Source organism: Phoenix dactylifera, chromosome 2, assembly GCF_009389715.1.
Source record: "Phoenix dactylifera cultivar Barhee BC4 chromosome 2, palm_55x_up_171113_PBpolish2nd_filt_p, whole genome shotgun sequence".
NCBI lineage: Eukaryota > Viridiplantae > Streptophyta > Magnoliopsida > Arecales > Arecaceae > Phoenix > Phoenix dactylifera.
The window spans coordinates 19,063,398-19,075,531 of NC_052393.1; the positions used below are offsets into that span (position 1 = coordinate 19,063,398).

General features: G+C 39.6%; 2 protein-coding genes across 2 annotated transcripts; one reads left to right on the plus strand and one right to left on the minus strand.

Annotated features, from left to right (window-relative positions):
* The first annotated feature begins 1,100 nt into the window (after window positions 1–1,100).
* Window positions 1,101–1,742, plus strand: LOC103705881 (transcriptional regulator SUPERMAN-like). Its single transcript, XM_008789765.2, has one exon. The coding sequence runs from the start codon at window positions 1,101–1,103 to the stop codon at window positions 1,740–1,742; it is 642 nt and encodes a 213-aa protein (XP_008787987.2).
* An 8,975-nt stretch (window positions 1,743–10,717) lies between these two features.
* Window positions 10,718–11,269, minus strand: LOC103705880 (transcriptional regulator TAC1-like). Its single transcript, XM_008789764.2, has one exon. The coding sequence runs from the start codon at window positions 11,267–11,269 to the stop codon at window positions 10,718–10,720; it is 552 nt and encodes a 183-aa protein (XP_008787986.2).
* Between the last annotated feature and the right edge of the window lie 865 nt (window positions 11,270–12,134).

The following is a 12,134-nucleotide window of genomic DNA, read 5'->3' on the forward strand; positions in this document are numbered from 1 at the left end:
TCCATATCACATGCAAAAGGTTAGATACGATTCACAAGCGAATGACAATATATTTTTATAATTAGGGCAATGCCCGCAGTAGTTCTCAAAGGAAAAAAAATAACAGGGGAGTGGGGGCCGGGGAATGCCCATAGGCTACAAATATGAAATATTTTGCACATAGGACACAGTACCACCAGTGGACTAATTTACAAGGTGTACTACGCACTTGAATAAAGTATTTTGAATATTTTGAGCCTTTCTGATCATAATGTTAATAATGTTCTATTGGACTGCATATACAATCCTTGAGCTGTCAAATTTAATGTTAGTGCAAATCTGCATGCAACTCCAATTGCTTAGCAACAACTCCAGTTACCACTGATCAACACCCAAGAATCGCAAAGAGAAAGCCTATACATGATTAATGCATATTGTCATGAAGTAAAAGTAGTCTGGTCGACCTTAGAGCATTGAGAGATGCCATCATGCCAAGCATCAAAACTAGAAGGGAAACCCCAAGAACCAATCCAATAATAGTGTCCCCAAAGGCCAAAAACTCCCACTGTGGTGGTCTTGTCATCAAACCAATGTCTTGTTCCCTTGGCGCCCCTACTATATATCCAGTGCCCACTCCTCTCACGTGCGGACCCGGGAGGACTCGGGGAGAGTTGGAACAGGGTGTGCTCACGGAAATGGCAAAGGGTGTAAGTTTGCGGGGTCCCGGAGTGCCACATTTGATAAGACTTGCCCATTTATAGTAACGGATATTTGCAGGTGGTACCGCGAATGGGATTTTCAGTTTCGGGGATACAATTTGATGGGCACTTCTGCGGACCCATCACTCTCCGGTCAGATGAAATAATAATGCTAACAAGTGAAACCAAAGAAAAGCAAAAGAAAGAAAAGACATAGCAGAGAAGGAAAGAGAGAGCAAGAGAGAGTACTCTAAGTTCAATTTATGATTACACTGTTCAGGTGAGTGAATGCTCAGAACTTGCCTTGTGATTTTTCACAAAGGCAAGAGAGAGATGAACTTGCTATAAAGTGTCCTTGTTATCTGGTTCGCTAAAGCTGGAGCTCTTGTGATTGTTTATAGGTTGGACTGGACCGAAGGATCCATGGAGAGGTGTGGTAGAAGCTCTAGAGACAACAGCAACAATCACAACAACGACAACAACAACAAGGTTAGAGAGCCATGGAGTTTTGGCCAAGTGGGACAAGGGGACACTGTTTGTAGTGACTTGATAGGAGGCTTCTCATGGCCTCCAAGGTCATATATTTGTAGCTTTTGCAAGAGGGAATTTAGGTCAGCGCAGGCTCTTGGGGGTCACATGAATGTCCATAGAAGGGACAGAGCTAGGTTGAGGCAGTCCCTACAATGGGATCCCCCACTTTCTAACCATAACCCTAACCCTAATCCAAGGGGCACCCTTATCCCTAACCTTAATATTTCACCACCTTCTAACACTGGTGATGCTAAGCTTTCTCCAAGGACCAATAGATTCCCCTCCCTTCTCTCTTCCTCGTCGTGTTCGACCTCCTTAGGTCAACTGTTCAGCTCGAGAGGTGGACATTTCAACGGCATGGAGGCAGTGAAGGCCTTTCTTGGGGTCGAAGAGTTGAGAGATCTTGTGAAGGAAGGCACGGCTGATGCGTTCCGAAAGGAAGGAGAGGTTGTGAGACTGGACTTGGAGATTGGAACAAGCGGTGATTCGGAGGAAGATGATTTGGATTTAGAGCTTCGACTTGGGTACACTTGAAAGTGTATAATTTTATGCTGCTTTATTTGATTATCGTTTTCTTTCTTTTCCCAGCTGCAAGTCTGCATGTAGCAGAAGAATGATGACCAGTATATTGATGAAATGTTTCTGTTAGGCTGCCAGTTCTATCGTTTGGTAGAGAAACTACATGGACTCTATCTAAAGATGAACATATGTAGGAAGTCTTGTATGGTTCGATCAGTAAACTATATATGGTTGCACTTCTGGATGAAATGATGCTTGTTGGCAATTTAGTTTTGTTGTTAGTCGTAACTGCTAACACTGCATTATGCAAGAAATGTGTGATACAATTATATATATCCTAAAGGCATGGATCGATCATTTTGGACAAAAACATAGGACAGATGAGTCCAATTAATTTAATCAATTTCCATTCTAATGCACCCTCACTCTGGAGATGCAAGATTTTTTTTTTCTTTTCTTTTTTTTCTTGATATTAACAATCATGGAGATATAACCTCCAATCACTAGAGTACAGTGCTGATTTTCCTTGTGTGCGTACGATTATTTGTTGCATATATAATGAACACTAAGCCGACAATTTGGATCGTTGCAGGCATGCTTTTGGCTTCTAATTCTGTAACAATATCAAAACTAAGCATGCTCCGAAGAGAATGTCTTGGATGGATGATCCCCTTGAGAGTCCTGTGATTCCAAAGAAAATAATATGGCACTTATCTTTACGTTGCAAGGGAAATTAGTTTTCTGGTTAACCTACTTCTAATGCAGGTTTGAGATTAGCGTACGTTCTTTGAGATAAAAAGTCCATCGAGATCAACTACAAAAATTAAGAACATTGTTGCACTTTTCACATGTTTAATTCAGTGCCCAACCCCCATCCCACCTCCTTTGTCCCCCACCTTTGGAGAATCTTTGGCACTCCCGCTTGTTCAATGTGCAAAGTTTTTTTGTCATGCCGGCAGCCATTATACTCAGAACTCTGCAAACACGCATGCCTGGGTGATAATAGTGACAAGATGGTTGATCCCTCTCGAGAGACTTCTTGTTGCAATTCTGATATATTTCATCTTTAGTTTCTTTCTCCCACAATCACCTAGGCTCAATATATCTAGTGTCTATGAACAGATGCAAACCTTGCTCCTAACTATATCAAAGAAGCAAATACACTTAAGGAGGAAGTTTGTTATCTGGTAGCCATTGAGAACTGTAGCAAATAAATTCTCCAAAGGCATGATGTTATCATCTAGGTTTTCCAACAATCTCTCTCTCTCTCTCTCTCATGAGTCATGATCCTTCAGCCTTGGTTTTCTCTTGATATGTGCTTCCCAATGACTGTTTTTTTTTTAAATTATATGTGTATTTTGTGAGTGTTTGTGGGCAGTGTTGGAGGAGCCTGCAGGGACATGATGGCTGTTTCCATAAAAGAAGGGGAAGGGATTGCGGTGTCAGGCCGAGATGAAAAGCGAAGTATAAGGGGGATTGGGCATCTCTCCCCGGACACGACGGCCTTTGAATGTAATAAAAGCGTAGAGATCCTTACATCGACAGCGTCAGCAGTTGGAGGAGTCGTCAGGTTATTTAGTTTCACGAGCACGTCATTCATTTGCAAGGAAAGGAGAAGGAGAGAATGTGAGTTTTTTTATCCTTTGATTGGCACGCGAGGCGACATCAACTGGACCCACAAGACTGGGAAAATGCAATTTTGTGTTTGGGAAACGGGATGGAAGTTGTCCTAGTTGATTGGTAATTTGGTATGCATAGCTCCCTGTTACGTATGTCTATAAATAATATGTACAATGTTAAAAAAAATAAAAAAGAGTACTGATTGTTGAAGGGATTTGTCTAATTCCTACAAGAACGGTTGAAAAATTTATTATATAACAAATCCTAGGTGATAGAAATTATATAATCAATCGGAAGGAAGATCAATATAACTTATCTTTGCGGAGCATAAGGTCAATAATTTTTATGTTATTTTTTCATTAGGATTATGTGCTTTGGAGTTTGGACTTCTAGTTATATTCTTCTAGTAATATTGTTGAACAGTCCTTTTATCTTTTAAGATTGAATAGCATAGATCTGCGCCTGAGAATCTACTTACAAATGAACGGAGACTCTTTTCCACAATCCAAAAACTTTCTTAGGTTCAAGAGTGGCAAAAAGAGATAGGAGATAAGATTTCAGAATGGAATTATAATTTCATGTTTCTGATCATCTCTTTTTATTACACAGATGGTTGAGGGAGTTGTGATAATGATACAAGGTAGTTATTATCATGTAATAATTCCTACGTAAACCGAGCATGGACTTGACCTCATGGGTACCTAGCCCTTGTTCCTAACACTAGATATTTTATTCATTAATAAAATCAAGCGCAAAACTAATAGACAATGCATAAAAAAAGATATGTTGATAAGAGAAATTTAGATTTGCCCATTAAGTTAGAATTAAAGAGAAAGTGTTATTCTATTTCAAATAAATTTCAAGTACTAATAAAGAAGATCGTAATTTGGAATGAACCAAAATACCTGTTTAGAATACTTGAACTAATACTTGTTGTTTTCTAAAATGGAGGCAAAGCAATGACATAGTAGATAATTGGTAAAAGCTTATGTCAAAAATTTATGTCGTATTGTAATATCAAATACATCTATTTTTCTAGTTCTAGGAAATGAAAAATTATTGCACTTTGAGTTTTCTTTTAGAGAAAAGAGGGGAGGGAATGATCCCCATCTTTTACCATACACCCATACATTTTGAGGGCGGCTTCATCATCGAACCCCATCTCTTGCCCATGTGACAAGAGGTGATATCATCGGTAGCACTTTCTTTTCATTTATCTTAATTACTTCTTCAGATTTTGCTACAATACCTTTTTATTTATCTTAGTCACTTCTTTGGATTTTGCTACAGTAATTTTTTAACTACTTTTTGTGAAAAATTATAATCTATCTTGATTGTTGTTTCTCGACTGGTATAAGAGGAAATTACTATGTCAATCTTGCTTGTTGTTTCTTGACAGGTACAAAAGAAAATTATTGGCTAGCCAGTTGCCGATCCATGTATCCCACCATCCAACATGGATGGAGAAATCAAAAGAAAACAACACTTCAGTTCTAAAAGAAAACAACAACAACAATGATGATGATGGTGGAGAGAAACAAACACCGACCCATCTTCTTTTTCTTTCTTCTTCGAGCAATTTCGACGGCTAGAGCCATGGTCACGATATATAGTGGTGGAGAATGGAGTTGGAGCATGCATTGCATCTCGAATATTAGTCGCAACATCCCATAAGAAATCTTCCATCAATTTTACTGCTCATTCAGCGAACCGATCAGCAACTTTATTCACTTGTAGCGTGCGTTGCATATAGTTGGACCGAGTTAAGAACCAGAAACCAATGTTTGCATATAGTTAGGCTGAGAGGGAATAAATGCGTTCAATTGGAGCGGTTCTATATGAGCTGGGCTTTTCCAACATTGGGCACCCAAAAGCAGCCCCCCTACTTGGGCCAACATTGATGTTCCCTGGGCCAAACCCGAACCAACTAATATTTATACAGGCCTAAGCCAACCCAACTGCAGGCCGGCGTGGGCTGTCATTGGTTTAATGTAAGCCCAAATGCACCCAAGATGTGTGCGACATTCCTACTTTTTTTTTTTTTTTTTTTTTTGGCTAAAGCGGATGTATTATATATAGCTGGTACGGATATATCCAAAAAAGTTAAAAAATAACAATTTCCGGAGTGCACCAGGTAAATCCTCCTCTCTCAACCAGAGGGTTTTTTCAGAATGGTTAGCCACGTAAGAGGCTACTCAATCTGCTATCCTATCTACCTCATGGTATATATGTTTTGCTTGAACGGCTATCCTCTCACATATTATAGTCCGAATATTTCTTAGCAGCGATATTCTTGGGCGACTGGGGAGTTGACCATCTGATGAAACAAAATTCTGTTCAAAGGGGACCGTGACATTTCAACCGATAGACCGCGTTTGATGGCATCACCACGTCCGGATAAAAGAAGGGCCCGAGTCCGAAGATCTTCTCGTGGTGCAGTACGAGACCAGGCTCCATGGATTCCATGTTCCAACCGGAAAATTCGCTGTCTTATTGTTGTGTCGGGCCCACAGGGACGGGAGACTAGACCCCAGCCTGAAGCACCGCGGGCCGGCAGTCCTTTTGACTCTTTTTCTATATGCTGACCGAGACCCAGGGCTGCAAAATATTCTCAGCTCCATGGATGACAAATGACAAGAGTCTATCAGTGGACTATCTCCTCTGTTTTTTTCTTTGGATTTTGGTGCTTCTCGTAGGGAAAATATTCAATTCACGTAACATATGAGAGAGGAATGAGTACGGAGCTAGATGTACAGGGGTGTGAATCCATTGTGATGGTTGTCATGAGGCATAGAAGAGAGAGAGAGAGAGTGTGTGTGTGTGTGTGTGTCCCATTATGTTCAGCAACGTACATAGACTTAAAAGTTTTATGCATGACTCATGTATGAGATTAATGCATCTGCGTAATGTGGTGATTTCCCATAATTTGCCATGCTTAGGTGGTGGTCAGTATAGTAGGAAACTAACATCACAAGTGATTACAGTGAGATCAAGTTTGAAGGGTTTTTTTTTTTTTTTTTGATAAAAACAGATTTTATTCAAACTTATCCAAAATAGCCTACCTAGTTCTTATCGGGTCTACTAATCCTCATGGAACTAGTTTAAACTATTTTCAGATTTAGAGGAGGTCGAAGTGGCTATCACTGGCGGCAAGAAACTGCCTTACTAATAGAGTAGGTTTCCATAATCCCTCTTATAAGTTGTCATTTCTACGTGGAATTTTGTACCAATTTGGAAGGCTAAAATGAGGCGACATTTATCGTGAAAATTCTCAAACTTTGACATATTTCCTCTTTGTCCATAATGTTAATCCAATGCAGACTAGATGTGGCTAAAATTCATCAATAAATATTTTGTTACAAGGTGAGGATGAGCCTCACATTTGTGTCATGTGAGCTGATAGAACCATGGTACTTCATATCAGTACAACTCTGTATTAAATGTATCAACACTGTACTAAAATGACACCGATATAGGATCCAATATTGAGATTGCAACCTTGGATGTAACAATAAAATTATGAAGTAATAAAAATTTTATAGAGATGGAAAATATGCGAATCTATGTGAGACTCAATTTTGCTTGCTTCCTTCATGTTGCAAGTCCTTTTATGGTAGCAATCTCGATGTCTGTTTGCTACATGTAAAAGGAAAATGCTGCTTATTTCCAAGAAAGAAACTATCTACATTTTACTCTCCAGTTTTGCCAATTAATCCATCACCGTTCATTGGATAATTAGGAACAAAGACTTTGAAGCACAAGTTCTTAAGTTTAAGAGTAAAAGATAATATTCTTAAATAAAAGATTATTCTTAAATTCTGGAGAATAAGTGGCAAATAATCATTTGAGGAAATATATGCAGCAAATATTGGAGAAACAGAAACTCGGCAAAGATTTGTTGAGGCTAGGAATGTCCCAAACTTTACTCAAACAAACATTTCCTATCGAAGAGGAATGCCTCTCTATTTCATTCAACCAGGAGCTCAGCCACTTCCTGATATCACCACAGTTAAAGCTGAAAGGGTGTTGGCGCAAACTAGAAAATCAAGGTAACTACGGATCGCCAGCTTAGTACTATGATTACATGGATAGATTAATTAAATGAAAAATAGTATCCATTGTTTTCTTTCGGGAAGTCATCGATCAGAGATGTTTATGGATGGCAAGCAAGGCAGCATCATGCGTGGGTTTTGGAGCGAACGAGATAACAAGTGTTCAAAAAGTTCATGAACTTCCTAAAATACTCTTTGGTTTGGCTGTCATGCGAAACAATCTAGAAAGCTCAGAAGCACCATCATAAAGAGGGTACGAGTTCGTACATATGCTCACACTAACGGTAGTTAAGCATTCGAAATAAGTATGAGATTTCATTTTTATGAGGTAATGCAAGCTGAAAACCCTATGTTGTTAATTACTAGTAAGGGCATAGGAGACACTACCAGAAAACACGCGTATAGTGACGGAAAATTAGTGACGGACCGTTATCAGTCACTATTTGTGACTGATTAGTGACCGCCAGAAATTTGGTCACCGTGGTGTAAACTTAGTGACCGATTAGTGACAGACCGGTCACAGAATGCGCGGGTAGGATGGGCGCCAAAACTTAGTAACTATCATAGTGACGGGATATCTGTCAGCAAAATGATAACCGAAATTGCAACCCCGCAGTGACAAATTCAGCCGTCACAAATATCGTAACCCAAGTATTTATAAATTTTTAAAAGATTATTTTTGGCGGTGACAGGTTATTGACAAAAATTTCCGTCACCAAATTTAATTTTTAATTCCATAAATATTAAAAATATTATTTTTGAGTAAATCTAAATTGAAAAAAGATAAAAGGAGGAAAATCCAAAATGAAACTAAGTATGCCCGCCGTTTCGCCCAAATTTCTTCGATAACTCAAATTCCAATCGCTCTCCAGAAAACTCAAATTCCTTCTCATTTTCAAATCTCATGGTGTTGGCCATGACCCATTTGTACCCCTATTGCAACTTTCCTGCAATGGGATTGGATTTTGGAAGAAGGTCTGGAATTTTTTTTACCATGCTTTATAGTTCAAAAATATTTTACCATGCTAGAAAGTTCAAGAAAACTACCACACTCTTGCTTTGGCTTTTCTCTTTCTTTCTTTTTTTTTTTTCCTAAGGAAAAACCATCCAAGAGGAGATGGGGGTTCGACAGCAAGAAAGTAACAATGGTTAACAAAAGATACTGTTAGAGTAGGAAAAAGAGATTGCGTCCCACCTAGAGATATTGTCCGCTTTGTGGAAGACCACCCACCTTTCGAGGGAGGAAGGGGTGTTGCCCCTCCATTTAAGACACAATCCTTTCCACTACTCAACCGATGTGGAACTAAAGGTTTGTAGCCCCCCCTTTACACACCTAACACTACCCCCGAGTGGGAAGGATTGTGCGGAGGGAGGTCCACGCATCTCGAGACCCTATCTGTTAGAGCAGGAAAAAGAGATTGTGTCCCACTCAAAAATATTATCCATTTTGGGGAAGAGTATCCACCTTTCCAGGGCGATGTTCCTCCTCACGGCTTTATTCTTCAAAAGGCGCCTCTAGGAGAAAGGGATATTGCCTTTGGCACAATCTTTTCCGCTACTCAACTAATATAGGACTAAAAGTTTGTGGCCCCCCTTTACACCCCTAACAGATACCATATGGAAACTTTTTTTTTTTGTTTTCTTTTCTTCTGAGAAAAAAAGAGAAAAAAAAGGAAAACAACGAACTTGATTAAACATGGGGCTCATTTAGCATTGCTTCTATTGTCCGTTTTTGTTTTCAAAACTTTGAGAACAAAAAAAATGATCTAGACTAAACAACATGTATTATGAAACCCTTTTGTGTTTTGAAATTGCTAGGAAATCTTCACAGTAACAAGAATTTATCCTATTCATTGTATTCAAGGAGTGAAAAATATAAGGAAAGAATAGCAGAAGTTTTGTGCAGAGCTATCTTCAGCATCAATTTCAATGTGGAATTTCACTGCTTCGTAGAGAAACAAAATACAAAAACGATAACAATGCCAAACTCGTCCTTAACTACTCACTACACTACTTAATATCATGACCAAAAGTTATTAAACCAAGAAATTAAGTGCTTTTATAAAAATGATGACGCGCCTGTATGATAACACAGAAAATATACTTGGATGGTAACGCAGATGATTTAAGGCAATAGTGAATTTTCTGCTATTTTTTGCGTGGAAAAGACTCAGGCAAAGCCCAAACCAAGGAAATAGTGCATTTCAAGACACAAAATTTACATTATCACATCATGAATGATCTAGAAAGCACACCAGTAGTGCACCATATATATTAAGTGCAGCATGAAGAGTTGCTGTTCTTCAAAAACCGATATTATGAGAAGAATATAGACCAAGAAGTAAAGAGAAAATAAATCAGTATATCTTCCAATTTGAATAAAACTGGAGACCAACATTATCAAACTAGAGTCTGCGAGAAATACCAGCAGTGCGGTTGATGAAATCCATCTTATCAAAATAAGTTCTCGTTTTACATGAATTGACTGGTTCATTGTACTTGTAGCTAAGCAACTCATTACTCCTATATACTTAATCAATCAACTGCTATGATCTATATACACAATAACGCTTAAAAGGGCATGCAGCTACTATTGGAGATACTGGCATCAGAGGGCATCTAAAATATTACGCTTTTGAATATTACTTGCGGTTGGAGATTGCAAAAATTTTAACAAACTGTGATGGAGAAAATACGAAAAGGTGAACAATGAAGAAGAAGCTATAAAGTGCACTTCATCAAATAACTCCAGAAGCTTTGCAGAAACTCCTCATATCACATTGAGAAGCTTCATATACGTTGAAATTATTCCATCTATTAAGTAATGTTTTTCATTACTGGCTCTTTGGAAGTTAAAGAATGTCATGGAAGTCAGAACAAATAATAAACAGATTCATTACCTTATGATTCGACTCAGTTTATGAAACAAATCAAACTGTCGATAGTTTGAGCAAAACAACGGATATAAAAACTTCAAATGGCTCTAACTTTCATCACACCTTTGCGTTACTCACCTCTAGTACGTATATTTCTCCTTCACAAATCCCAGTTGAATTTAATCTATAATTCCTGGCTGCTCCTTCGTCTTTGCCAACATCAGGCGTCTTCACCCTTCTGCTACTTGTTCTTGCTCTTCTTTCCTTCTTCTCTCAAAATCCTGATGAACTCAAAAGACTAAGAAATGCATATATATCTGTCCCTGTAACATATCTTCTGTAATCATAAACATATAACCAAACGCAATACCCTGTCTGTACGGTAAAAAAAGGCAAGCTAGAGTAACTACACAATGTTGTTCATGCAGCAGCATAGTTTATCCTAGGGCTGATGGCCCAGCCTAAGCTCTAGATCGAGTTCCTCTCCATCGTCAACATCCTTCCTCTTCTCTAATTCACTCACCGCGCTCGAGCCATCAAAATGCGTGCCCAAGCCCAGCTGCAACTCCCGACCAAAAAGGCTCAGCTCACCTTGTCTCTGCGAGCCCATATCATCATCATCCCTACCCACCCGTGTATCCCTACCAGCAGAAGACGACGCCGGGATGTACAAGCTATAGTTCTTCAAGGACTCGGAGACCCGAGGATACAGGGTCCGATGGTGGTTCGAGCATGGGTTATTATATCCATAGCCTTCAGAGTCCTCTTCATTCTTTCCAGAGACCGAAGACGCCATCCGGCCATGCTGCATCCTAGCTCGATCTTTCCGGTGGATGTTCATGTGGCCGCCTAGGGCTTGCGCGGTGGTGAACCCCCTCCTGCAAAACATGCACTCATAGTAGGATCGCATGGTCCCGGCGTCATCACTCGTTGGCTCCGGCGAGCTGGCCTCGCCGCTCGATGCCTTGGTGTCCTTGTTGCGACCGCCTTCCATGTCCAAGTCTCAATCTAAGGGGAGAGAGAGAGAGAGATGAAGAGGGAGGGATGGAGAAGATTTTGGGGCGGGGGGCTTTGTAGAGGAAGGAGTTTTGGTTTGGGGACAGCTACAACAGCATTGCTATTGTCAGCGTTTCTCAAGTGAAGTTGAGGTGAGGGGGACACGGCATCGACATCTAGTTTTAGGTAGTATTCTATTTTGGCCGGCATTGTTGCGTTCTGGCTGACTGCCGTTCTTTCCACATTCCAGTTGGTATATTGTATTCGGGCACCGCTTTCCCGCAGCTACAGCGCTTGCCTCTTGTTGCTATCAAGCAGGCCAGGTTCTTGACAGGCGAAACGCCCTTCAACTTCTCTTCTCATCTATATCAAAAATATCTCTACATGTAAAGCACCACATATTCTGTAGTGCAACCTATCTAGACCTGTGTGAGAAGTCCTCTTGGACCTTGTGAGGCCTTTTCACATTAGCACATACTAGGTTTACCGGCAGAGGCAGCAGTGGTTTCATAAATGTTTAAGAATGGATCTGTGGTCTATGGGTCTAATTTTGAACCTTTCATATATATATGTATATATAATCTTTGATAGCGTATATGACCCGGTCGACGGATCGAGCACTATATATATATATATATATATATATATATATATATATATATATATATATATATATATTGAATGTTCGCCGATTGTTAGCCAAGTCAGGGAAGTCTCCTGCTAATTTCGCGGAGAGTAGAAGGTCATCTAAAGTGACTAGAGATCGAGTCGTGCCGTCAAATGCGTATGTATGAATTCATCTATAAAGTATTAATGATCACTGGCCTAAGTATATGGTAGCTATCTAGAAATGTCATGCTTTC

Excerpts from the sequence above, each read along its gene's own strand:
- LOC103705880 (XM_008789764.2), bottom strand. The coding sequence starts at position 11,269 with ATGGAAGGCGGTCGCAACAAGGACACCAAGGCATCGAGCGGCGAGGCC.
- LOC103705881 (XM_008789765.2), top strand. The coding sequence starts at position 1,101 with ATGGAGAGGTGTGGTAGAAGCTCTAGAGACAACAGCAACAATCACAAC.